The 23,527-nt window shown below is 43.0% G+C and overlaps 3 protein-coding genes across 6 annotated transcripts in view; all 3 read right to left on the reverse strand.

The window, feature by feature from the left end:
* The window catches only part of uacab (uveal autoantigen with coiled-coil domains and ankyrin repeats b), a 48,460-nt gene extending 47,422 nt beyond the window's left edge, over nt 1–1,038 (reverse strand). For all 3 annotated transcript variants that reach the window (XM_058088958.1, XM_058088959.1, XM_058088957.1), the window contains exon 1: nt 825–1,038. In XM_058088958.1, coding sequence (XP_057944941.1) covers nt 825–872 — 48 coding nt within the window. In that variant the 5' untranslated portion in view covers nt 873–1,038. The remainder of the gene's footprint in view (nt 1–824) is intronic.
* Nucleotides 1,039–2,994: 1,956 nt separating this feature from the next.
* Nucleotides 2,995–19,116, reverse strand: LOC131139512 (mortality factor 4-like protein 1). Of its 2 annotated transcripts, XM_058089198.1 has the most exons (12): nt 18,933–19,116; nt 18,548–18,594; nt 18,406–18,473; nt 18,025–18,111; nt 13,865–13,945; nt 13,736–13,761; nt 13,559–13,647; nt 11,914–12,015; nt 8,153–8,241; nt 7,717–7,889; nt 4,309–4,393; nt 2,995–3,393 (listed from the first exon to the last, which is right to left on the reverse strand). In XM_058089198.1, exons 1-12 carry the CDS (start codon nt 18,970–18,972, stop codon nt 3,309–3,311), a joined length of 972 nt encoding a protein of 323 aa, XP_057945181.1. In that variant the 5' UTR covers nt 18,973–19,116; the 3' UTR covers nt 2,995–3,308. The 2 variants fall into 2 exon arrangements, with proteins under 2 accessions (XP_057945181.1, XP_057945182.1); XM_058089199.1 differs by lacking the exons at nt 18,025–18,111; nt 18,406–18,473; nt 18,548–18,594; nt 18,933–19,116 and adding an exon at nt 14,252–14,412.
* A 1,822-nt stretch (nt 19,117–20,938) lies between these two features.
* Nucleotides 20,939–21,940, reverse strand: LOC131139845 (relaxin-3 receptor 1-like). The gene has a single exon (XM_058089772.1). The coding sequence runs from the start codon at nt 21,938–21,940 to the stop codon at nt 20,939–20,941; it is 1,002 nt and encodes a 333-aa protein (XP_057945755.1).
* Between the last annotated feature and the right edge of the window lie 1,587 nt (nt 21,941–23,527).

The raw sequence follows: 23,527 nt of genomic DNA on the forward strand, positions 1-23,527 counted from the left end.
CATTGGCTAGCACCCTATTCGCTAGATAAACAAATCGGCAACCAAAATGGGAATTTTTGGCGCACATTTATGATGTCATTAGCAGTTGACGCTGTCAAATGTAAACACAAAACAGCTTTATTATAGTTTGACAAAAACTGTAAATCAATTGTGCACAGAAATGGTGAATGAAATGGATAAATTTAAGGCTAACAATTTAGGCTACTTTCACCTTCACGGAAGACATGACTGCTCCCAAAGACGACGTGGCGGCGAGATCCGCCACCGCCACCTTCCTGTTTTCACGCACGTCTTCCACAAAGCGGCCTTAAATGTTCATTTGGCACTTTTATTCATCATTTCTATGCATTCCTTGTTGTTTTATGCATGGAAGACTATCATTGCAAAACCAGAAAAACGTGTTTTGTGTTAACATTTATGTCTGGAAGAAGCTGATTATATTGACATGATTTCTCATAAATGGGAATAAATGGACTCAAACCAATGAATGACACTCACCTTGTGTATTATCTAATAATATAGCTCTTCAAGTACTTATTTCAAGGGCCAAACAAAAACGAGCAGCTGACCGGAACTGCCCCCCGGGCCGCACGTCGGACACCCCACACGATGCAACAAGTGTCCCGGAGCTACCGCAGGTGCCCCCGGGCCTGCTAACCTCCCCCGGGGCCACCCCGGGAAGGAGACGCGGAGGCGGTGAGGAGGAGGAGGAGGATCTTCTGACCCAAAACGCCTCACATCGTTGACGTCTCCCACAAAGCTAAAGCTAATCCAACAATAACAAACGGAGCCGCCGTCCTCGTCACAAACAACATTGTACTCACAGTGATGTTCACTTCGTGCTTTTTCAGACGGTACTTCAGACTCTTCATTTTCACGTCTTGCTTTGAGTCGCCAAGTTCCTCTTTTCTTTGACAAATCCGCCAAGAGTCCGACCAGAACTTCCCATGAGACTGAAACCAAGTTTGATCCCCTCTCCCGCGGGCGAGTTCCACCTGACGCTGAAACGCAAAGTCTGATCGCGTTGGATGGGCAGCCGGCTCAGCCAATCGGTGTCGAGGATTCGCGGGCTGCTGGAGTTCTCGCCCAACCGGTTGCATCAGAGGGCGGGACTTCCGCGTTTTAGGATCGGAGGGAGAAGTTGGGGACATCCTGGGACAAGGCGTGGTGACGTCAGGCCTACCTGAAAACCGAAACACCTGGAAAACCACCCAAAATCTACGCTTTTAAGAGGTGTTTGTGATCAAGTTCTTACTTTATGGTGACTATTTATTAGGATCTTAAATAGAGGCGTATATCGATGCGTCGCTTTAAGCATTGATTTAATCTGAATCAAAAATGTTTCTATTTGCTGGTAGCCGTTGGCTTGTGGCCAAGTAAATATGGAACAAAGACAAGCTTGTCCCGATTTGTGGGCATGCCGGAATGTCGCTGTTCCCTCCCCAAGCGGCTGCTCATTGTCTGGGAATATGAGCTGGGTCTGCAACCCACGGCTCCTAGAGTGGAAACAAATACCAGTTGTGAATATTTTGTAGCATTTCAAACATTTGTTGGGGGACAGAAAATGCCGGTCGACGCTCTGCCAGGGTGAAACTTTTGTCAGCGACGCCATGGCAACAGTGTTACCACGGCAATGAAGCTAGAGGCCTTGTACTTGACATGCAGAATCATGCTGACCTGACCCACAGAACTCAATCTACAACAAGTCCAGTCCACCAGAAGCATGACTTACCTCATGTGCAGGATCATCATCAGGCCGATACGAGGGAATCATAACATTAAAAATAGCTCTCATAAGTGATCATTTAAAAAAGAAAACACTCCAATGAGGCTAGATTACCCGTATTGTGCAGGTGAGCAAACCAAGCACTCCTTTTTTGTCCTGCCTATGATGCTAACGTCGTAATTTCCATGAGCTCACTTGTAAACAAGACCTTTCACATGCGAGTTGTACGAAATGCTTCGCGATGGGGGAGGGGGCTCATCTGCCAGAGACCTCCGTGGCGTCAAACCGCCTGCTCGGCACATGTGCCCGAATACAGTGCACCTTGCTGGGCCACAGCAGGTGGCTCCTCCCCCTTTGTACTCTGGTTGTCCTGACCTCATGGCGCAGCGGTTGGGGTATATTAACAATAATTTTACCATAATAGTCAAAATATTATGTTGTGTCATTTTAGTAGCATATAATGTTAAAGAAAACTATGTTTTTTGTTGTTAAAAAAGTTATATCAGGAGAATAAAAAGTAAAAATATGGGAATGATTATAAGCTTTACAGGAAGAAATATGAAATAGTTAATAATAGTTAATCATTTAAAAAACAGCAGAAATGGTGGAGGGAGGGGCAGTCATACTTTTACAAAAATTAATCCTAAATGTGAAGAGAAAAAAGTCATAATCGAAGAAAAACTAATGTAATGAATAATGTAACCTTCTTGGGAAAAAAAGGATGTCATTTTAGTAGCATGTAGCTGAAATGTTAAAATATAAATATAATATGAATATAATATATATATAGAATATAAAAATATAAAATATAAAATATAAAATATAAAATATAAAATATAAAATATAAAATATAAAATATAAAATAAATATAAATATAACCCTAACCCTAAGCTATAGTAATATGAGAAACAAAGTATCAACAAATATAATGGAACATTTAGAAAATTAGGCTGGAGAAAAAGTTATATAATAAACCATTATGGATAAAAGTCAAAATACAAGAATGAAATTTACAAGGAAAAAATATGAACTACTTTTTGAACTAATTATTTTTTAAATTGAAATATATTAAAAAAAACCATCAAAAGTGTAAATAGAAAAGAGTAAAGCGTTAAATTGTTTTAAGCTGTATGACAAAGATGAGATGTTGAAATATATATATATATAGAAATGTGAGTGGCAACGTTGCAGCCCGTGATTATTCACGACGCGGCCGTCCGATGGCCACCCCGGCGTAGAACCACAAACAAAGACGCCAAACGTAGACCTTCTGTGGAAATGTTTTGTTTTGTACAAAAACACAAGACGCAGGTTGTAAAAAGAAGACGTGTGCTCCTGGTGTGGCAGTGATGACCAATAAATAAATATAAATAACACATGCAACAACATACGCACACCAAAAGGAGGCGTGGCAGACAGCATCTCCTTTTTTTCCTTAAGTTGCTTTTCACTTCACCTCTCATTTTAGTCTCTTGGCTGTGATGACCTCTCGGGAGGCTCGCTGAGAAGAAAATGTCATCCAAGCGTGCGCTCGGGCGGCCACGGTGATGACGCAGGTGGGGGGCGTGTCCACCGGGGGCGCTCACACGGCCTTGCGGTGGTACTCCGGGGGTGCCACCTCGTAGTCGCTGGCATTGAAGAGCGTGGACAAGTTCTTCACCAGATACCTGAGAGAAAGCGAGGCCATGTGTCAACGTTTTGTGACAATCACAGCCTTTTTTTTTAATAGTTGGCCAAAGCAGGCGGCAAAACGCCAAGAATACAAATGTGGGCTCCAAACTAAAAGCACCTCAGAAATCAACTTTGGGTGTTTATGAACACCCATGGATGAAATTAGAAACAGAAAAGGACACAATGGTTCCCTGCCTGTCCAAAATAAGGCGTTAACAGCGGTAAGATATGATATGAGGGACTGATGACATCATACCGTCACATCCGCTTCCTGCGTGCTATTAGCATGTTAGCAGTGCGATGTGGCCGACAGCAGCCGCTGTGTGAACGTTCTCTGCTTTTTAATAAAGCGATGGAAATACATCGAGAGTCTCGCTCTCTCTCCAAACCACAAACACTGGCAGTGGAGTAGTCTTCTAATCTGGTCTCTAGGGGTCTGTAATGTTATATTGATGACACTATCAGCCACCAGGAAGTACGCTGTTGTACTGACGTGTGAGTCTATGTTATCTTATTTATTAATATATACATAAGATCGCCAATTCTTTACAAGTTTGGGTAATACGAATGTAAAGGTGACTATAGGGGTGCTATACCATGTCTAGAGGGCTCTAATAATAGTAAAATCCATATGGAGCTAGTTCATAAACAGGTAAACTCCTATAAGTTCCCATTTATTAATATCTAATCATATATTGCGGGCATTCACCAATCAACCCCCATAAACTGTGATGGAGTGGCAACCTGTGGGACGGCTGAGGAGAAACAGGAGTGGCCCGATCCGCGCGTGGAGGAAGTGCATCAGGCCTGACTGCACTAATGTGGACGTGAACGCAACATGACAGCAGACAGTCTCCCCACCGTGTCACGCCGGAACAATCGATGAAGCTCAAGCGGGAGTCGAGGCTTACTTGAGGAAGTCCTGGAGATAACCCAGCAGCAGAGCCAGACTTTTCTCATCCAGCGGCGTGTAAGCCAGCATGGCTCCGATTCGAACTAGCGGGAGCAAAATCACAACAGAAGACATTGGAAAGCAAGTATGCCACAACATGAAAAGTGTTTTATATGAAAACTGGTTTTAGCTTGTTTGGTTTGTTTATGTCTTAAAGGGGACCTACTATGCTCATTTGTATTGATGTGGACTCCTGTAGAGCAGCGCCACACCATAACCCACATGTCAAGCTTTCTACATCTTCCAGAACCTGCACCTATTCCAGCTGGATTTCCTTGGATTTGCAAAACATTCCGCTCCACTGTGATTGGTCACACTCCCAAGCGCTCCAGAGTACTTCCAGACTACTGCCGAAACACACTTTGTAATTTGGTGGGTAAAAGGTTGATCATAAATGAATGAAGCCTTTGGAGAGCTCCTTGAAAAGTGCTCAGCCACTGTTTGGAGACCCCTGCCTCACCGTGGATGAACTCACACCGACGAGGAGCACTCATTGTCGGACACACTTTGTCAGACGCACCGCGAATGAGGGCGCCGCGTTCACTAAGTGCAAACAATCTTGGCACAACATCGGCAACCACGGAACGCCACTAAATAAAAGTGAAAGTGAAAGTGAAATAAAAGTGCAGCACAGCGAGGAAGTCCGGTGTTAGAAAAGCCAAACTTCTCTACTTCAGAGCTGGCCGCCAATGATTTCCAACAACGAAAGCAGCGGCAGAGTGAGGCTCTCAGGTTATAATGAAGACACGCCCCCAACACACAACAACCACTGACAGCAGAGATGAAGCGTGGGTTAACCCACGTGTGAAAATGATGCCTTGGAGACCTTCTCTCACGCGTTTGCTCCTTCAGCCCAATCCATGTCCATCCCATCAGGGAAGGAAAATCAATGGACAGGCCAACACGGCCATTTAGTGGATCCCCTTAGTGAGTTCAGCTCTTCTTCTGGGGCAGGTCAGGTTGTTCAAATGAGGAGTGGAGCATGTTCAGGACTAAATGCCCGATTTAGTGTCAGTGGTGGAATTTATGGAATTTATGGGCCGTGGAGTTGCAGGAAAAAGTGACTTGGTAACTTAGACCTTTGGGCAATAACAGCATCCATGACAATGCCTCCACTTGGGCCAAAGCTAATCATGCTAATTAGAGGATGACATCATCGAGCAAACTTTTGGGGAGAGATAATGTAAATCATAGTCCCATTTTCTACCGTGCTTTCCTCGTTAGGGTCACAGGTTGGACAGCCGTGCAGATGCAAATGCTAAATATTAGAGCTAGCATCATAGCTATCCAAACAATGGAACCACATCTTAACCAACATATCTAGATGCGTATCCAATGCTAAATATTAGCGCTAGCATCATAGCTATCCAGACGATGGAACCACATCTTAACCAACATATCTAGATGCGTATCGAATGCTAAATATTAGAGCTAGCATCATAGCTATCCAGATGATGGAACCACATCTTAACCACCGTATCTAGATGCGTATCGAATGCTAAATATTAGAGCTAGCATTAGCTATCCAGACAATGGAACCACATCTTAACCACCGTATCTAGATGCGTATCCAATGCTAAATATTAGAGCTAGCATTAGCTATCCAGACGATGGAACCACATCTTAACCACCGTATCTAGATGCGTATCGAATGCTAAATATTAGAGCTAGCATTAGCTATCCAGACAATGGAACCACATCTTAACCTACGTATCTAGATGCGTATCGAATGCTAAATATTAGAGCTAGCATCATAGCTATCCAGACAATGGAACCACATCTTAACCACCGTATCTAGATGCGTATCGAATGCTAAATATTAGAGCTAGCATTAGCTATCCAGACGATGGAACCACATCTTTACCAATGTATCTAGATGCATATCGAATGCTAAATATTAGAGCTAGCATCATAGCTATCCAGACGATGGAACCACATCTTAACCACCGTATCTAGATGCGTATCGAATGCTAAATATTAGAGCTAGCATCATAGCTATCCCGACGATGGAACCACATCTTAACCACCGTATCTAGATGCGTATCGAATGCTAAATATTAGAGCTAGCATCATAGCTATCCAGACGATGGAACCACATCTTAACCACCGTATCTAGATGCGTATCAAATGCTAAATATTAGAGCTAGCATCATAGCTATCCAGACGATGGAACCACATCTTAACCACCGTATCTAGATGCGTATTGAATGCTAAATATTAGAGCTAGCATCATAGCTATCCAGACAATGGAACCACATCTTAACCTACGTATCTAGATGCGTATCGAATGCTAAATATCAGAGCTAGCATCACAGCTATCCAGACGATGGAACCACATATTAACCTACGTATCTAGATGCGTATCAAATGCTAAATATTAGAGCTAGCATCATAGCTATCCCGACGATGGAACCACATCTTTACCAACGTATCTAGATGCGTATGGAATGCTAAATATTAGAGCTAGCATCATAGCTATCCAGACGATGGAACCACATCTTAACCACCGTATCTAGATGCGTATCGAATGCTAAATATTAGAGCTAGCATCATAGCTATCCAGACGATGGAACCACATCTTAACCACCGTATCTAGATGCGTATCAAATGCTAAATATTAGAGCTAGCATCACAGCTATCCAGACGATGGAACCACATCTTAACCTACGTATCTAGATGCGTATCCAATGCTAAATATTAGAGCTAGCATCATAGCTATCCAGACGATGGAACCACATCTTAACCTACGTATCTAGATGCGTATCCAATGCTAAATATTAGAGCTAGCATCATAGCTATCCAGACGATGGAACCACATCTTAACCTACGTATCTAGATGCGTATCGAATGCTAAATATTAGAGCTAGCATCACAGCTATCCAGACGATGGAACCACATCTTAACCACCGTATCTAGATGCGTATCGAATGCTAAATATTAGAGCTAGCATTAGCTATCCAGACGATGGAACCACATCTTAACCACCGTATCTAGATGCGTATCGAATGCTAAATATTAGAGCTAGCATTAGCTATCCAGACGATGGAACCACATCTTAACCACCGTATCTAGATGCATATCGAATGCTAAATATTAGAGCTAGCATCATAGCTATCCAGACAATGGAACCACATCTTAACCACCGTATCTAGATGCATATCGAATGCTAAATATTAGAGCTAGCATCATAGCTATCCAGACGATGGAACCACATCTTAACCTACGTATCTAGATGCGTATCGAATGGTTCACCACAGAGATTTCCATCTCGACTTATTAAGAACACATTTCTACATTGATTGTGATTAATTATGAGTTAACTATGGACAAGACATGATTTATCAGGATTAAATGCGTGCGTCCTTACCAAAAAGGCGTAGCAGATGTGGCGCCCCGTACACCTGGGACATCATCATGTCCGGGTGCTCGGCTAACATCTCAGCGTACTGCGGCCTCTCGAACTTGTAGAGGAGCTGGGTGCCCAGCATGACATTGAAGTACTCTCGAATGCCAGCCACCACTTCATTGATGGCGTATTCCCTGGATGGTTGGGGGGGGGGGGGGGGGGGGGGGGGGCAATACATCACATCAAATGCTTCTCATGGACTTTCATGAGAAGACTGTTGGTTCTTCTCATGAAGATGTGATTGTGGAAACACTTCAAATTAGAGATGCAGTATATGTACAATATAGTATTTTATCCAGACCTTTACTTCTGATATCAACAGCATTACCCAAAATGATTGTTATGTAGCTATATAGCTTTTAGCCTACAGGACAGAATGTACTACATATTGTCTTACTTATTGTCAGAGTTTCCTTTGGACTTCTTGTAGTTGGCATAGTCCTCCAAGACGCCCTCGATATTCTTCTTAGCGGGCAGGCGAAACAACTGCAAGACAAGGACAGACATGCTGGACGCATGTTGGACAACACATGACAGCAAGAGGAGGTGGCACTTTGTGGATTGTCATTCGTGATGCACCTGAACGCACCACTGTCATTAGGATCTGGTTGAGTAGAATGTCCTTGCACACCACGGCTGATTAAAGCAGCATGAGATGCTGACTTTGAATACTTTTGCCGTGGACATTCATAGTTCACATCTACATTCATAGATCTAGTTGGAGATCTAGACACCATCACGAGCTAGCTCAGGGGTGGGCAAACTTTTTGACTGGCAGGCCGCATTGATTTAACAAAATTGACGAGGGGCCAGACTCGATATTTTACACGTAAGAGGCCACCTGGAATGATTGAATGATTACAAATTTCCCCACTGAGGGACAAATAAAGGCATATCTTAAAATATCTTAATTGTATCTGTAAAAGTGTCATGCAATCTGCTTTATGGGCACTTTGAGATCATTTATATAAATGCATTATTATTTATATTATTATTATTTATTATTATTTATTGTATTATTATTATATGCTTGTGTCCCTTTTTTCAAGAGCACTTTGTAAATAACAGACCACATCAAATAACGAAATTATTGTATCTGTAAAAGTGTCATACAATCTGCTATATGTGCACTTTGAGATCATTATTTGATGTAAAGTACGTTATAAATTTATAATAAGAATAATTTCTTATTATGTTATATTATAATTATTTGTTATTATTATTATTATTATTATGTGCCTGTGTCCCTTTTTTCAGGAGCACTTTGTAAATAACAGACCGCATCAAATAACGAAATTATTGTAATCTGCTATGTGTGCACTTTAAGATAATTTATTTGATGTAAAGTGCGTTATAAATTTATAATAATAAGAATACATTTATTATTATTTGATATTATTTGTTACTATTATTTTATATTATTTTTGTTATTATTATTATGATGTAAAGTGCGTTATATTATTACTATTATTTGTTATTATTATTATTATGTGCCTGTGTCCCTTTTTTCAGGAGCACTTTGTAAACAACAGACCGCATCAAATAACGAAATTATTGTATCTGTAAAAGTGTTATGCAATCTGCTGTATGTGCACTTTGAGATCATTTATTTGATGTAAAGTGCGTTATAAATTTATAATAAGAATAAATTTATTATTTAATATTATTATTATGTGCTCGTGTCCCTTTTTTCAGGAGCACTTTGTAAACAACAGACCGCATCAAATAACGAAATTGATAAAACCGCCAAACCATGAAAATGTCGTCTCAAGCCATGATGCCAGCTTGTATGTTGACTTTAAATGAAATACTTTGGAAAGAACGGGCGGGCCGTATTCAAACACTTGGCGGGCCGGATGTGGCCCCCGGGCCGTAGTTTGCCCACCCCTGAGCTAGCTGTTCCAGCACAGCCTCGTTTCCGGAAGGGACGTCATCGGGGTGACACCTCTCAGAAGAGGAGAGTAAACAAACACTTGGTTCTGTAGATTTTTCATCAAATAGTAGTCATGCCAAAACATTGTGTTGCTGCTGGATGTTCACAGTCTCCCAGTAAGTAAGTTTGTTTTCTTTTCCAAAAGAGAAACTTTTATAACAATGGACGAAGTTCTGCTCTTTGCAGTGATCACTTCACTGATGCCTGCTATGGAGGAACACCTTGACAAGAAGCATGTGGCTTTGATATTAATGTACGATATACGCACAATATAAATGCAAAAATAGAATTCTATTGTGCCGGTAAATGGGAAAAAACACCCACTACATCAAAGTTGCCACAGAGCAGAGTAAATAATGTCTTGTTTACATTATGTCTAACACTATTCCATGATAGCGACAAGGTTGCAAAGCATGTTATGTTATACGTTATGCATCTTTTCACAGCCACATGTTTACTGTGTGAGCAAATCTCATTAAAAAAAACTATAATTGAAGGATAAGCAAAAGAGTAATTTACGTCACCATTCTGTGCTTTGAAGGCAACATCTTCATTGCCGTGTCTTAAAGGTCCATGATCTCTATTTCATCTCCAAATGTTTCATCCTCCTCAAAAACTACTGACACGCCACTCAAATCGCTACACTGACTGTAAACATCCTCTGTCTCGTACGTGCTATGTTTGTTTACCTGAGGGATAGTACTCCGATAGCGTCACTTCCGGATATGACACCAAACAGCGAGAGTTCGCTGTCGCCATCAACTAGAAACGCCAATCACGTATTGCCTTATAGAAGACAGGAACTCACGTCTTTCTCTTTTCTCTGAATTATAGAGATATACTACAGTAAACCTCGGATACATCGGACTCGGATATATCGGAAATTCGCTCACAACGGACAGATAAAAAAGAACCGTAATGCATTTCCAATAAAAATTCATTGCATATATTGGATTTTTTATAACGGATTTCGCCTATTTCGGACAAAATCTCCAGTCCCGTTCCAATGCATTTCCATGAAATTTCCCTGGCATATATCGGATGGCCGCATCGTGGCGCTCCGATTCGCCGAATCGTGACAGGCCGCTATACGACGTCATTTGCAGCGTTTGCAGCGTTGCCTGCGCGTCCAGGTACATTGGAAACATAGTCAAGGAAGTGCCTTTTTATAACGGATAAAATCCGATATATGCGTAAAACGCACATTTTCCGGTATACGCATATAACGGATTTCGCTTATATTGGACAAAACCAGTGGGAACAATTGAATCTGATATATCCGAGGTTTACTGTATAATATATCTATAATAATATATCTATAATATACTATAATAGATAAAAAGAGGCTGTGAAGAATGCACGTAATGGGACACATCGATAAGCCTTCTGAAAAGAACTCCAAAATGCAGCAACAATGCTGCAGTGTTTGTGTTTTTGACACGAGACGTAGCGTTCCTTCCTCTGTTGCTCTGTGAAATCCCTGCACCCAGGAAGGAAGCTCCGCTCGTGCTTAAAATGACAACAAAACTGTATTACATGTCATCATCAATGTGTTTGGAGGTGTTTTAATAGGCGGAATACTGGAGGTGTGTCCCACTACGTGCATTAAAAGAGACTTATGATGCTTTTTCCACTTCTCAGCTATAAATGTAGTTCTAATGTATTCTGGTGTTAAACCATGCCAAGGTAAACGAGGTAACGAGGTAACAAGGTAACGAGGTATAACTAGTTATGATGAGGTACAACAAGGTTGTGTATTTGGAAGTCAGTCCTGAAAGAAGTTTGGGATGAAACGTGTCAGAAACTTTTTTCTGACACGGTCTCCCTGTGACATCACAGTGAGCCTTGTATCTCCCCTAGTGATATGGGCATGCCTGGGTACAAGCTGTGAGTTGTCCAAGCTGGGTGGGACCGGTTACAGTGGGCGTGCCCAGAGGCGGGCCGTGGCTGGAATAAATGAAAACAGAGTATTTTGGAAATTCAGCTGGAATAGGTGCAGATTCTGGAAGATGTAGAAAGCTTTGTGTGCGGGTTATGGTGTGTAGCTGCGCTATAGGAGTCCACAAGTCAATACAAAGACCCAACATGAGCGTCATAGGTCCCCTTTAATGGGCTCCCTCTTTTTATCTTTTTATGTGGGTGCTCATGTCTCACCTTGATGGGCAAAATTCCAAAATAAGAGCAGTTTTCCGTTAATCACAGAATGTGTGTGTGTGTGTGTGAACCTGTTTCTGACGCGTGATGAGGTCCCAGTCGTCCACAAGCCAGGGTTTCAGCTCCTCGGGGATCTTCACCTTCACCTCCAAACGGTTGGTGAACATCTCTTCCTGGACACAAACACAACACCACACATTACCGCACAATAAAAAAGGGTGCGCCGAGTGGGAGCGCAGCTTTGCAGCAGACTCATCTTCCCGCCGCTCTGTGCACCGGATCGTTATCTCCACTGAATGAAAGGCTGGGAAATCTGCCATTCTTTCCCTCGGAGGAGCGCTGACGCCACGCTGTGCGCACGTCTCTTTGAGGCCTCCGTGATGACAACCATTGTGCTCATTCAGTCTCTATCAGTCAAGTTGGCATCTCCGCTCCAGGACCAATACCCTGCATGGCTTTTTAACAATGCAACTTATTGAGCTGCCAAACTTTTGTCATTTTAATGTGCCAGTGTTAGCATTGTGTCTGTCATTCATTTGTTATTGTTTATTGTGTTGGTCCACATAAACTCATTCACTTACACATAACCCAATCCGCATTAATACTTAAAACAGGGGTGCTCACACTTTTTCAGCATGCGAGCTACTTTTAAAATGACCGAGTCAAAATGATCTACCCACTACAAAAATGCAAAACATCTATTTATTTTCAAATGTATTGAGGATTATTTGTACGTACAATGTATGTTGATGTACCTTACATAACCAAATGAGCCAATATTGCAAAACACACATAATTAACTATTAACATTTTTTGTAATTACCTGAGTTTACTTTGATGACTTGCACTGAATTGAACCAGCCAGGGATGCATAGTCCGGACAGTAGCTGCTGATAGCCAGCCTCAAGCACACTTCCAAATGTTTATCAGTCATGGATAATATCCGTATCATAATATCCGTATAATATTCCATATCCGTATGGAAGTGATATGTTTTTTGCCTTTTTACTTGGTCCAGTTTTTGCCTTTTTACTTGGTCCAGCTCCTTCACTCATTTTAGTGACCATAAACTTTAGCGAGGGCTTAAAATCTCGCAATTCGCCGACTAGCTTAGCACTTTGCATCGTTGTTTACGCATGAGCGGTGACCTAAAGGTCAAAATTCAGTTGTCATCTGACTGGTTGTCCTGTATGTCAATCAAGTAACGGGGATGGATGATAGGCTGACATCGTAAGTTCTGCTGCACTTAGAGACGTTGTTTGATTTGATTGGTCGCCCGAAGGGCAACATTCAGTTGTCATCTGAATGGCTGCCCTGTATGTCAATCAAGTGACGGCATTGATGCTGGGATGATATTTTTTTAATGTCACGCCGCGATCGACCAGCGATCGACCAGTACCACCTCCGCGATCGACCGGTAGCTCGCGATCGACTTAATGAGCACCCCTGACTTAAGGTGTCAATCATTCTTCTTCTATGCTGCTTATCCTCACTTGGGTCACGGCTGTGCTGGAGCCTATGCCAGCTGTCTTTGGGCGAGGGTCGGGGGCACATCTAGACAAACAACCACCCACACTCACATTCATACCTATGGACAATATGGAGTCGCCGGGTAATACCAAGTGGAGATTGAATCCCAGGTCTTCCTGACCTCCCGACTGTGTGGCCAGCATGCTGACCCAACACAAACATAATAAAAGATATGATGATACATACGCTCTCCACAGTTGGATCCACACGTGCACGCTTCTTCCGTGGTCCCTGCGGCATTTCTCCACTGCTAGTACCTTCGCCTGGTCCTGGGGCTAAAAACACATCATATACTACTATATACTATACTTAAATGCATACAATCATGGTACTTAGGACACATAAGAAAAAGACTTGACTTACTCTTCTGCTTTGCCTTTTTCACTTTCCTAGAGTGCAAAGACATGAAGCATTCAGGTTGAGGTACATCGCTGTGATTATTGGCTACTGCCTATGACCGACACGTTAATGTGAGACAAAGTAAGAACTTACAGATCAACATTTTTCTGCTGCACAGCAGCAATCTTCTTGCTTGGTGCCAAACCTCTCATCTTTCCCTCAACATAATGGTCCCTGCAAGGGAAGAAAGTCATAGACACGCTGTCACTCATAAACACCACTAGGCGGCAGCATAAGTAACAAATCAAATCAAAATCAACTTTATTTGTAGAGCACTTTTCCTGCAAGGAGATGCAACACAAAGTGATTTCCAGAATTAAAACAATTACCACAATTAAAAAGGAAAACAATGAAGAAAAAAGAAAGCCCCTCCTTCCCACCCTCCATACTAGACCCACACACACACACACACACACACAAGCACACAATCACCCACAGTAGGGAGACATGGCATGGTACTGAGGAACAAGGAAACGCCACCTTTGGGGCCGTCCACACTGGGAGAAGCTGCAGGCCGTGCCATCGGAGGACCAGCACCCGAGCCCCCCGACTCCGTTAGACGGGCGGACCCCCACATTAAAGGGAGGAACCCCCAGCCGGCCGTGTCGAAGGGACCCAAGGATGGCACCCCCTCAGCATACCCGAACAGCCCCCAGTGTGGAGGACCCCCCTGAGGAAACACTGGAGTTAGAAGCTAAAGACTACGACCATAAAATAGGACTAAAAGATAAAACATAACACTGGAGTTAAAAACTGAAGACCAAGAGCAGAAAATATGACTAAAAAGATAAAAAAAAAAACACACACACATCAGACAGAGAAGAAGAAGACGTAGCAGGAGGGATCAGTGAAGCCAACTTATTCAGCGAGGATTCAGACCCCTCTAAAAGACACAAGCAACTTTTTCTGATCTCATTGGACATTTTTGGAGACTTTTTCTTGATGGTGAAATAATGGGATTAAAAGCAACGGAAAAAAAGTTCCTTTGTATTTCTGAACATATTTCTCTTGCTTTTCATGTTTTGCGCTGCCATCATCATCTCAGGCAATTATGAGTGACTTGCTGGGGATGCAATCAACCTACCGAGGCAATCGTGTTTCGGGCTGATTCCCAATCAGATTCCTCTAATCACGGCCACAATGGAGCGGAACTTCAGATATGACTGAAATGTAAACACGGAGCAGGCTGTACGAAGAGCAGCAGTATTCTACGTATGCACAAACGTTTTGTTTTCAGGGGCTCTTTGGGTCCACAAAGTCGCCAAATCCATATGTGCCATGTTGCTCTATGTCGCTATCATCGCAATTCAACGTTGGCTTATCACTCCATCTCTGTAGGGAGGACTTTCAGAAATTCATGAATAAATGATGGTTGTTGTGTGCTGGTCTATAATTAGTCAAAACATACCAAAATATGCTTGATATGTCATATTCTGGCCACTAGGTGGCAATAATGACTCAAAACATTGAGACTTACATGACATCACCTTAACACTGCATGAAGTCAGGCATGGCATGTCCCCCATGATAGCGGAAATAAAAAGTTATCCTCCCATCCCGTGTGGAAGTGGTACAATTTTGGCTTCTTAAGTTTAGAAGAAGTTAGCGCGCAGACCTCACAGCTAGGAGACCAGGGTTCAATCCCACCCTCGGGCATCTCTGTGTGGAGTTTGCATGTTCTCCCCGTGCATGCGTGGGTTTTCTCCGGGTACTCCGGTTTCCTCCCACATTCCAAAAACATGCTAGGTTAATTGGCGACTCCAAATTGTCCATAGGTATGAATGTGAGTGTGAATGGTTGTTTGTCTATATGTGCCCTGTGATTGGCTGGCGACCAGTCCAGGGTGTACCCCGCCTTACGCCCGAAGACAGCTGGGATAGGCTCCAGCACCCCCGCGACCCTCGTGAGGAAAAGCGGTAGAAAATGAATGAATGAATGAATGAAGTTTAGAAGAAACCGGTTAGCTAGAGGCTGTCTCGGGTTGTGCAGCAATGTGAGGTAAACAATGAACAATAGAAGTATGACGGTAAAAGGGCTCTAATAATCTTAAAACCATAAGCAGGTTTCCTACATTCCTACATTCTAACTATGAAAATATTATTAATATTGAATCCTTATTATTTCACACAATATAATAATTCACATCATGCTGGCATGCCATATTTTAGTTTTGCACGCATAAAACAATTCTAAATGCATCTGAGTGAAAAGGATAAACCAACATCTAAGGTCATTTTACCTTCACTGCCGTGTTCCCGCCACAAGGACAACATAAACACAACAACTGAACACAAAATGTTTCACTATTAAGGGAGAGAAAAATCCAACCCTGCATGGCCACGTGTGAAAAGTGGTTAACCACGCCCCCGCCCCTTTAAAACTATTTCTAAAGCTTTGGGACTCCAGCAAACCACAGTGAGAGCCATTATCCACAAATGGTGAAAACATGGAACATTGGTGAACCTTCCCACGAGAGCCGGCGCACCAAAATGACGACTTGTGCGAAAGGTCACAAAAGACCCCACAACATCCAAAGAAGTGCAGGCCTCACTTGCCTCAGTTAGGTGAGTGTTCATGACTCCACCATAAGACAGACACTGGGCAAAAATGACCTGCATGGCAGCGTTCCAAGACCAAAAGCACTGCTGGACAAAAAGAAGTCTCCATTTGGCCAGAAAACATCTTGATGATCCCAAAGACGTTTGGGAAAAATAGAAAAAGACCATCATAGCAAGAGTAAAATAAGGTGGTGGTAGTGTGACGATCCGGGGTTGTTTTGCTGCTTCAGGACCTGGAAGGTCTGCCGTGATCAATGGAAGCAGGAATCCTGCTGAAGGAGAATGTCCAGCCATCTGTTGGTGACCTCCAGCTGAGAACAACTTGGGTTCTGCAGCAGGACCATGATCCAAAACACACCAGCGAGTCCACCTTTGGAGCGGCTGGTCCAAGTCCTGACCTGGATCCTATGGAGATCCTGTTGCATGACCTTCAAAAGGCCTTGCTGGAAAAGCCTCCAACGTGGCTGAATGACAACAATTCCTCCACGGGTGGAAGACTCATTCCAAGTTATCCCAAAGGCTTGGATTGTTTTTCCCCCTTAATAATACAAAGTTCCATCGTTGCTGTTGACCAATATTGAAATTAATTTGATGATTTTAAACATTCAAGTGTGACAAACATGCAAAAAAGAAAAGCAATAAGGGGGCAAACATTTGTTTTATATGTGTAAAACTCTACAAATGTGTTTGTATTATTTAAATATGTATATTTTTGATATTTTGGAGAGCCAGCAGGTGAGGCCAGCATGGACTTAGATCAGGGGTGCTCATTAAGTCGATCGCGATCTACCGGTCGATCGCGGAGGTGGTACTGGTCGATCGCTGGTCGATCGCGGCGTGACATTAAAAAAATATCATCCCAGCATCAATGCCGTCACTTGATTGACATACAGGGCAGCCATTCAGATGACAACTGAATGTTGCCCTTCGGGCGACCAATCAAATCAAACAACGTCTCTAAGTGCAGCAGAACTTACGATGTCAGCCTATCATCCATCCCCGTTACTTGATTGACATACAGGACAACCAGTCAGATGACAACTGAATTTTGACCTTTAGGTCACCGCTCATGCGTAAACAACGATGCAAAGTGCTAAGCTAGTCGGCGAATTGCGTTAGATTTTAAGCCCTCGCTAAAGTTTATGGTCACTAAAATGAGTGAAGGAGCTGGACCAAGTAAAAAGGCAAAAACTGGACCAAGTAAAAAGGCAAAAAACACATCACTTCAATACGGATATGGAATATTATACGGATATTATGATACGGATATTATCCATGACTGATAAACATTTGGAAGTGTGCTTGAGGCTGGCTATCAGCAGCTACTGTCCGGACTATGCATCCCTGGCTGGTTCAATTCAGTGCAAGTCATCAAAGTAAACTCAGGTAATTACAAAAAATGTTAATAGTTAATTATGTGTGTTTTGCAATATTGGCTCATTTGGTTATGTAAGGTACATCAACATACATTGTACGTACAAATAATCCTCAATACATTTGAAAATAAATAGATGTTTTGCATTTTTGTAGTGGGTAGATCATTTTGACTCGGTCATTTTAAAAGTAGCTCGCATGCTGAAAAAGTGTGAGCACCCCTGATTTAGATTTAGATGTTTGTAGATCAACTTCGCATACTCCGTCCCATCAACACTTCATGTTTTTATATATTTGGTGTACAAAAACAAAACAACTTACTGATTGGCCTTTTGAAGCTCTTTTTGTTTTGCAAGGTTGCTGTCCACATATTTGAGAACTCTGCTTTCAGGAACCCATTCATCCCAGCTGAAAGACAACAAGAATACTAAATCAGGGAAGCACAAAAAGTAAAATCTAATATCTGATATCAAGCGCAACAAATCGGGTGAGTGATCCAGATTGCAACCGGTGTCTCCGAGGGTGTGGGGCAGTGGGACACACAAGCACCAGTAGAAAGTTACCCGTATCAGTTTGCGAAAAAAGATATCATGCATCTGCAGAATGAATGGGAAACGTGTGTTTGGTGCGTTTGGGACGCGGCTCCATGTTTGCCCCGTCGGCCACAATAGATTTGATACCACGACAGGAGGTAAAGCTCACTTTTTGTTCCATCCGCTGTAATGAATGAAGTATTTAATCTGCTTTTCCTTTATGCTGATCTTGACACACTGCAAGACACACAAAAAGACACAACCAGGTGAGAAATGGCCACGCAACACAACGCAGACGATTCACACGATACCTTTGCCTCATACAGCAACGGCCCATGAAAGCACAGGACTCTTTCACCTGTGAAGAAACCACGGTTAATACACAAAGGACTGCAATATTGTCAGCTTTTAGGTTCACTTCCTGTCTTGGACCGGAAGTCGAGTCGAGTAAATGACGGTTAGCTTCTAACAAGCTAGCTAGAGGTTAGCGTAACATCGTGTGTAATGTGCCCCGGTTCGTTCGATGCACTTTATTTATGTTGTGTCACATTTGCGTAAATGTGACTTAAATAAAGAATGAGGTTATTCGTGCGTCCAGTCGGCTGTGCGCCTCCCCCCGTGCTCCGTGCCGCCATTGTTTGGGGAAGAACAACAACAAACCCGCCCCCTTTGCCGCCATGCATTTTCTCCACTTACCTTCTTGAAATTTAGGTTTCGGCTCCTGTTTTGGCGCCATTCACAGACTCCGTTGATCCGATCTCTGGATGGTCAAATTCGGGCATCGCCAAAGTCCATGTCTTCCAGATAAGAAGCAAGTCGACATCGGAGCCGAGCTACGCCGAAATGCAAGCGGAACTGGTTGCTGCGGGGTCACGTGACGCCGAGGAGGCCGGGGCGTTCAGGTGCTCATTTTTAAAATGGTAAAAAACAGAGACGTGTTGCATACTACGCCGCATACAGTAAGACGCAATATTTATTCAAAAGGAAAAAAAATGAACGAGGGTTTATATTGGAAAATGAACGGATGCAATTTTGCTATTGTGTAAATTAAGCACCGTTCAGAGGTTGTATGTATTTTTTTTATCTGCATACTCATCTTGGTCATATAACTGAAAAAAAATATTATTAGTATCAACTTTTTACCCTTTGCTCGCTTTGCCTCGTGTTTTCCTTCACAAATTATTTTTGTCAATTTTCTTTTCATAGTATCATGAGTAGAACTACCTAAGGGTATGAGTGTACCTCAGGGTACCTACCCCTTCCCTCATCACACTTCTCATCACAATTCTCACCTTATGCTATTCTTGACCAGGACCATCCTTTCTTTCCCCAGCGTCTCCCAAAACAACACACCAGCAACCAGCATGGACACATTTATTCTATGGAAAAGAATGATCATATAAGTTATAAGACATAACAAGGTTCATGTAACATCTAGTAACATCATGTAACACCAAAACATCAAGACCAACAGCGTCAAACACGACATCGACCTTGACAAACGGCTAGCGGAACTGCATCACGTTTTCCATGTCACTGCCAAGCTGGTGAAACTTGTGTCATCATCCAAAATTGGGGATTGGATTGGATCAACATTTGCAATAAATTCAAATGACTGCCACGATGACGTTACTCATGACAAAGATGCGTATTTCCCCCACTCTGGGGTAAATAAATACTTGAGCATTACGACGGGAGCCACAACAAAGAGGCTGAAGAGCCACATGCGGCTCTGGAGCCGTGGGTTGCTGACCCCTGGACCCGTGTCATGTATTGAAACTGAGATATGCCAAGGATAACCGGAGGGGTGTTTGGCCAGCATACGATGGGCTACACCTGGGATGGGCTGAGCATTGGTCCAGGCTGTACTCCACTTCTTCCCCAAAGCAGCTGGGGTAGGCTCCAGTCGACACGTGACCCCGAAGTTATGATTGTATTCATATAATATTATGACTTTTATTCATGTTTTATTATGTCCAACTTTTTTATCATAAATGTACAACATTTTTCCTGTAAATTTAATTTATTAAATTATTAAATTACATTTATTTTAATTTATTTCTTTTAATTTATTAGGGCCACATTGAAAAAATAATCATCTGAGATTTTCTGAATAAAGTTGTAAATTCAGAAAATCTGAGATTATTATTGTTTTTCAATAAAATAATAATAATATGGATAATAAAAAAATATACAACATTAAAAAAATAATCTGAGATTTTCAGAATAAAGTTGTAAATTCAGAAAATCTGAGATTATTATTGTTTTTCAATAAAATAATAATAATATGAATAATAAAAAAAATATACAACATTAAAAAAAAATAATCTGAGATTTTCAGAATAAAGTTGTAAATTCAGAAAATCTGAGATTATTATTGTTTTTCAATAAAATAATAATAATATGAATAATAAAAAAAATATACAACATTAAAAAAAATAATCTGAGATTTTCAGAATAAAGTTGTAAATTCAGAAAATCTGAGATTATTATTGCTTTTCAATGTGACCCTAATAGTTTGTGGTAGATATGAAACGCCAATGTGGACATTTGGACCCCACCCCCACCAAGTAGTGGCCCACAGCGGTCAGCGCCCCCCCCCCCCCCCCTCCACATCTTGCTAAAAGATTCCCCAATGCGTGTAAAACGCCCCCAAGCCCCGCGTAATTACGCCCTTTACGCACGCCGCGCGTCCCGGGATTCTAGCGGTCCGCCGTGCGCCCCCCGTGGATGAGAAGCTTCAGCCTGGTCCTGAACTCGGCCCTCATGAGGCAGTAGATGACCGGGTTGAGGCAACTGTTGGTGTGCGCCAAACACACGGTGAGCGGGAAGACGTACGTGTGCACCACGTAGTAGGTCCTGTCCCAGTTGGCGGCGTTGAGCTTGACCAGGACGCTCCACAGGGTGACGGCGTGGTTGGGCATCCAGCACAGGAAGAAGGACAGGACGACGATGGTGACGGACTTGGTGACCCGGGACCTCCTTTTGGGGTTGCCGCTCTTCATGCTCCTCCTGCGGACGAAGCGCAGCAGCTTGACGTAGCTGACGCACACCACGGAGATGGGCACCACGAAGCCGACCAGGATCTTGTGGATGTGGTAGACCGCCAGCCAGCTCTGCCCGCCGGGGAACTTGAGCAGGCACAGGTTTTCTCCGCCGACGCGGCTGACGGTGGAGAAAACGGAGGTCGGCAGCGTGGCCACGGCGGCGAGGCTCCAAACGACGGCGCACGTCCACCTGTCGGAGCTCCAGGAGTGCGCGCAGGAGCCGCGGAGCGCCGACGTGAGCGCCAGGTACCTGGTGACGCTCATGGCCGTGAGGAAGAAGACGCTGGCGTACATGTTCATCACCGTGACGGACAGCACCGCCTTGCACATGGCGTCCCCGAAGGGCCAGCTGAAGTCCAGGGCCGTGTCCGCGGCCCAGAAGGGCAGCGTCAGCACGAACAGGAGGTCCGTCAGCGCCAGGTTCAGCACGAAGAGGTCCATCCTGGACGACCTCCTCTCCGGCTTGGCTCCTATGAGGAAGAAGACCAGCAGGTTGCCCGCCAGACCCGCGGCGCACACCACGGAGTACACGACGCACACCAGGACCCGGAGGTGGGGACCCCCGTCCGCCGAGACGTCGATGTCCTCCAGGTTACTGAACAGGTCCGACGCGGTCCCGGAGCTGTTGGCGCAAACGCTTTGGTTGTCTTCGGCCATGCTTTCAGTCTGCTTGGATGCAAACACAACTTCTCAGACTGGAACGCTGGCATGCCCCCCCCCCCTCTGACGCAGCATCACCGAGGAGCATCGCATCATCTCCCAATGTGGGGCATTCTAGCTCTCATGAACCGGAAGGTGACAGGTCAGCTGTCCCACGAGCCATCCATGCACATATAGAATGTATGAAATATGTACTGCGGGTACAAAACCCCACCCTCATTAATCAATAAGGAATAATCAATCAGCAACCCCCCCCCCCCCCCCCCCCCAGCCCGTGACGTGATTAATCGGAAAGGATAAAGAGTCAAATTGAATGAGGCCTCAGACGCCATTCCATTCCAGCATCGCATTGGTCTGCTCTTTGCTGCCACCCGGTGGCCGGTAGGGAGTAGCGCCTTCTCAGTCTTCCACATTCCACGTGTCATTGAAGTGTACAATATCAGCTGTTTTCTTTCTATTTAATTACACTTTTTACACAAACGTGGCTTCCACAGCAGCAGACGTTTATGTGGAACATAAACAGCATTAAAAATATTAAAATAAAACTTTAGCTAAAGGATAGTATTTCATTTATTAATTTTTTTATTTTACACAAATGCAATATTGATCATTTAAGAATTGTAATCATTTTACAGTGCATCCGGAAAGTATTCACAGCGCTTCACTTTTTCCACATTTTGTCATGTTACAGCCTCATTCCAAATTGTATTAATTTAATCTCTTACCTCAAAATTCTACACAAAATACTCCATTATGACAATGTGAAAAAGTTTTTTTTGGACTTTTTTTGAATTTATTAAAAATAGAAAACTAACCAGGCACTGCTCATCACCAGGCCAATACCATCCCTACAGTGAAGCATGGTGGTGGCAGCATCATGCTGTGGGGATGTTTTTCAGCAGCAGGAACAGAAGGAAAAATGAATGCAGCAATATATAGAGATATCCTGGATGAAAACCTGCTCCAGAGCGCTCTTGACCTCAGGCTGGGGCGAAGGTTCATTTTTCAGCAGGACAACGACCCGAAGCACACAGCCAAGATCTCAAAAGATTGGCTTCAGAACCACTCCGTGAATGTCCTGGAGTGGCCCAGCCAGAGTCCAGACTTGAATCCGATGGAACATCTCTGGAGAGATGTGAAAATGGCTGTGCACAGACGTCTCCCATCCAACCTGATGGAGCTTGAGACTTATTGCAAAGAAGAATGGTCAAAACTGCCTAAAGATAGGTGTGCTAAACTTGTGGGATCATATTCAAAAAGACTTGAGGCTGGAATTGATGCCAAAGGTGGATCAACAAAGTATTAAGCAAAGGCTGTGAATACTTATGGAAATGGGATTTTTTGGTTTTCTATTTTTAATAAATTCAAAACATGCCAAAAAAAAACTTTTTTCACATTGTCATAATGGAGTATTTTGTGTAGAATTTTGAGGTAAGAGATTAAATTAATACAATTTGGAATGAGGCTGTAACATGACAAAATGTGGAGCGCTGTGAATACTTTCCGGATGCACTGTAAAATGATTACAATTCTTAAATGATCAATATTGCATTTGTGTAAAATGAAAAATAAATAAATGAAATA

The sequence above is a fragment of the Doryrhamphus excisus genome, chromosome 12 (assembly GCF_030265055.1).
Source record: "Doryrhamphus excisus isolate RoL2022-K1 chromosome 12, RoL_Dexc_1.0, whole genome shotgun sequence".
Taxonomy (NCBI): Eukaryota; Metazoa; Chordata; class Actinopteri; order Syngnathiformes; family Syngnathidae; genus Doryrhamphus; species Doryrhamphus excisus.

Excerpts from the sequence above, each read along its gene's own strand:
- LOC131139512 (XM_058089198.1), bottom strand. The coding sequence starts at position 18,972 with ATGGCGCCAAAACAGGAGCCGAAACCTAAATTTCAAGAAG. Across the intron at positions 8,242-11,913 it reads TCATCACGCGTCAGAAACAG|TTGTTTCGCCTGCCCGCTAA; the intron begins GTTCACACACAC and ends CTTGTCTTGCAG. Across the intron at positions 3,394-4,308 it reads TATCTCCAGGACTTCCTCAA|GTATCTGGTGAAGAACTTGT; the intron begins GTAAGCCTCGAC and ends GCTTTCTCTCAG.
- LOC131139845 (XM_058089772.1), bottom strand. The coding sequence starts at position 21,940 with ATGGCCGAAGACAACCAAAGCGTTTGCGCCAACAGCTCCGGGACCGCG.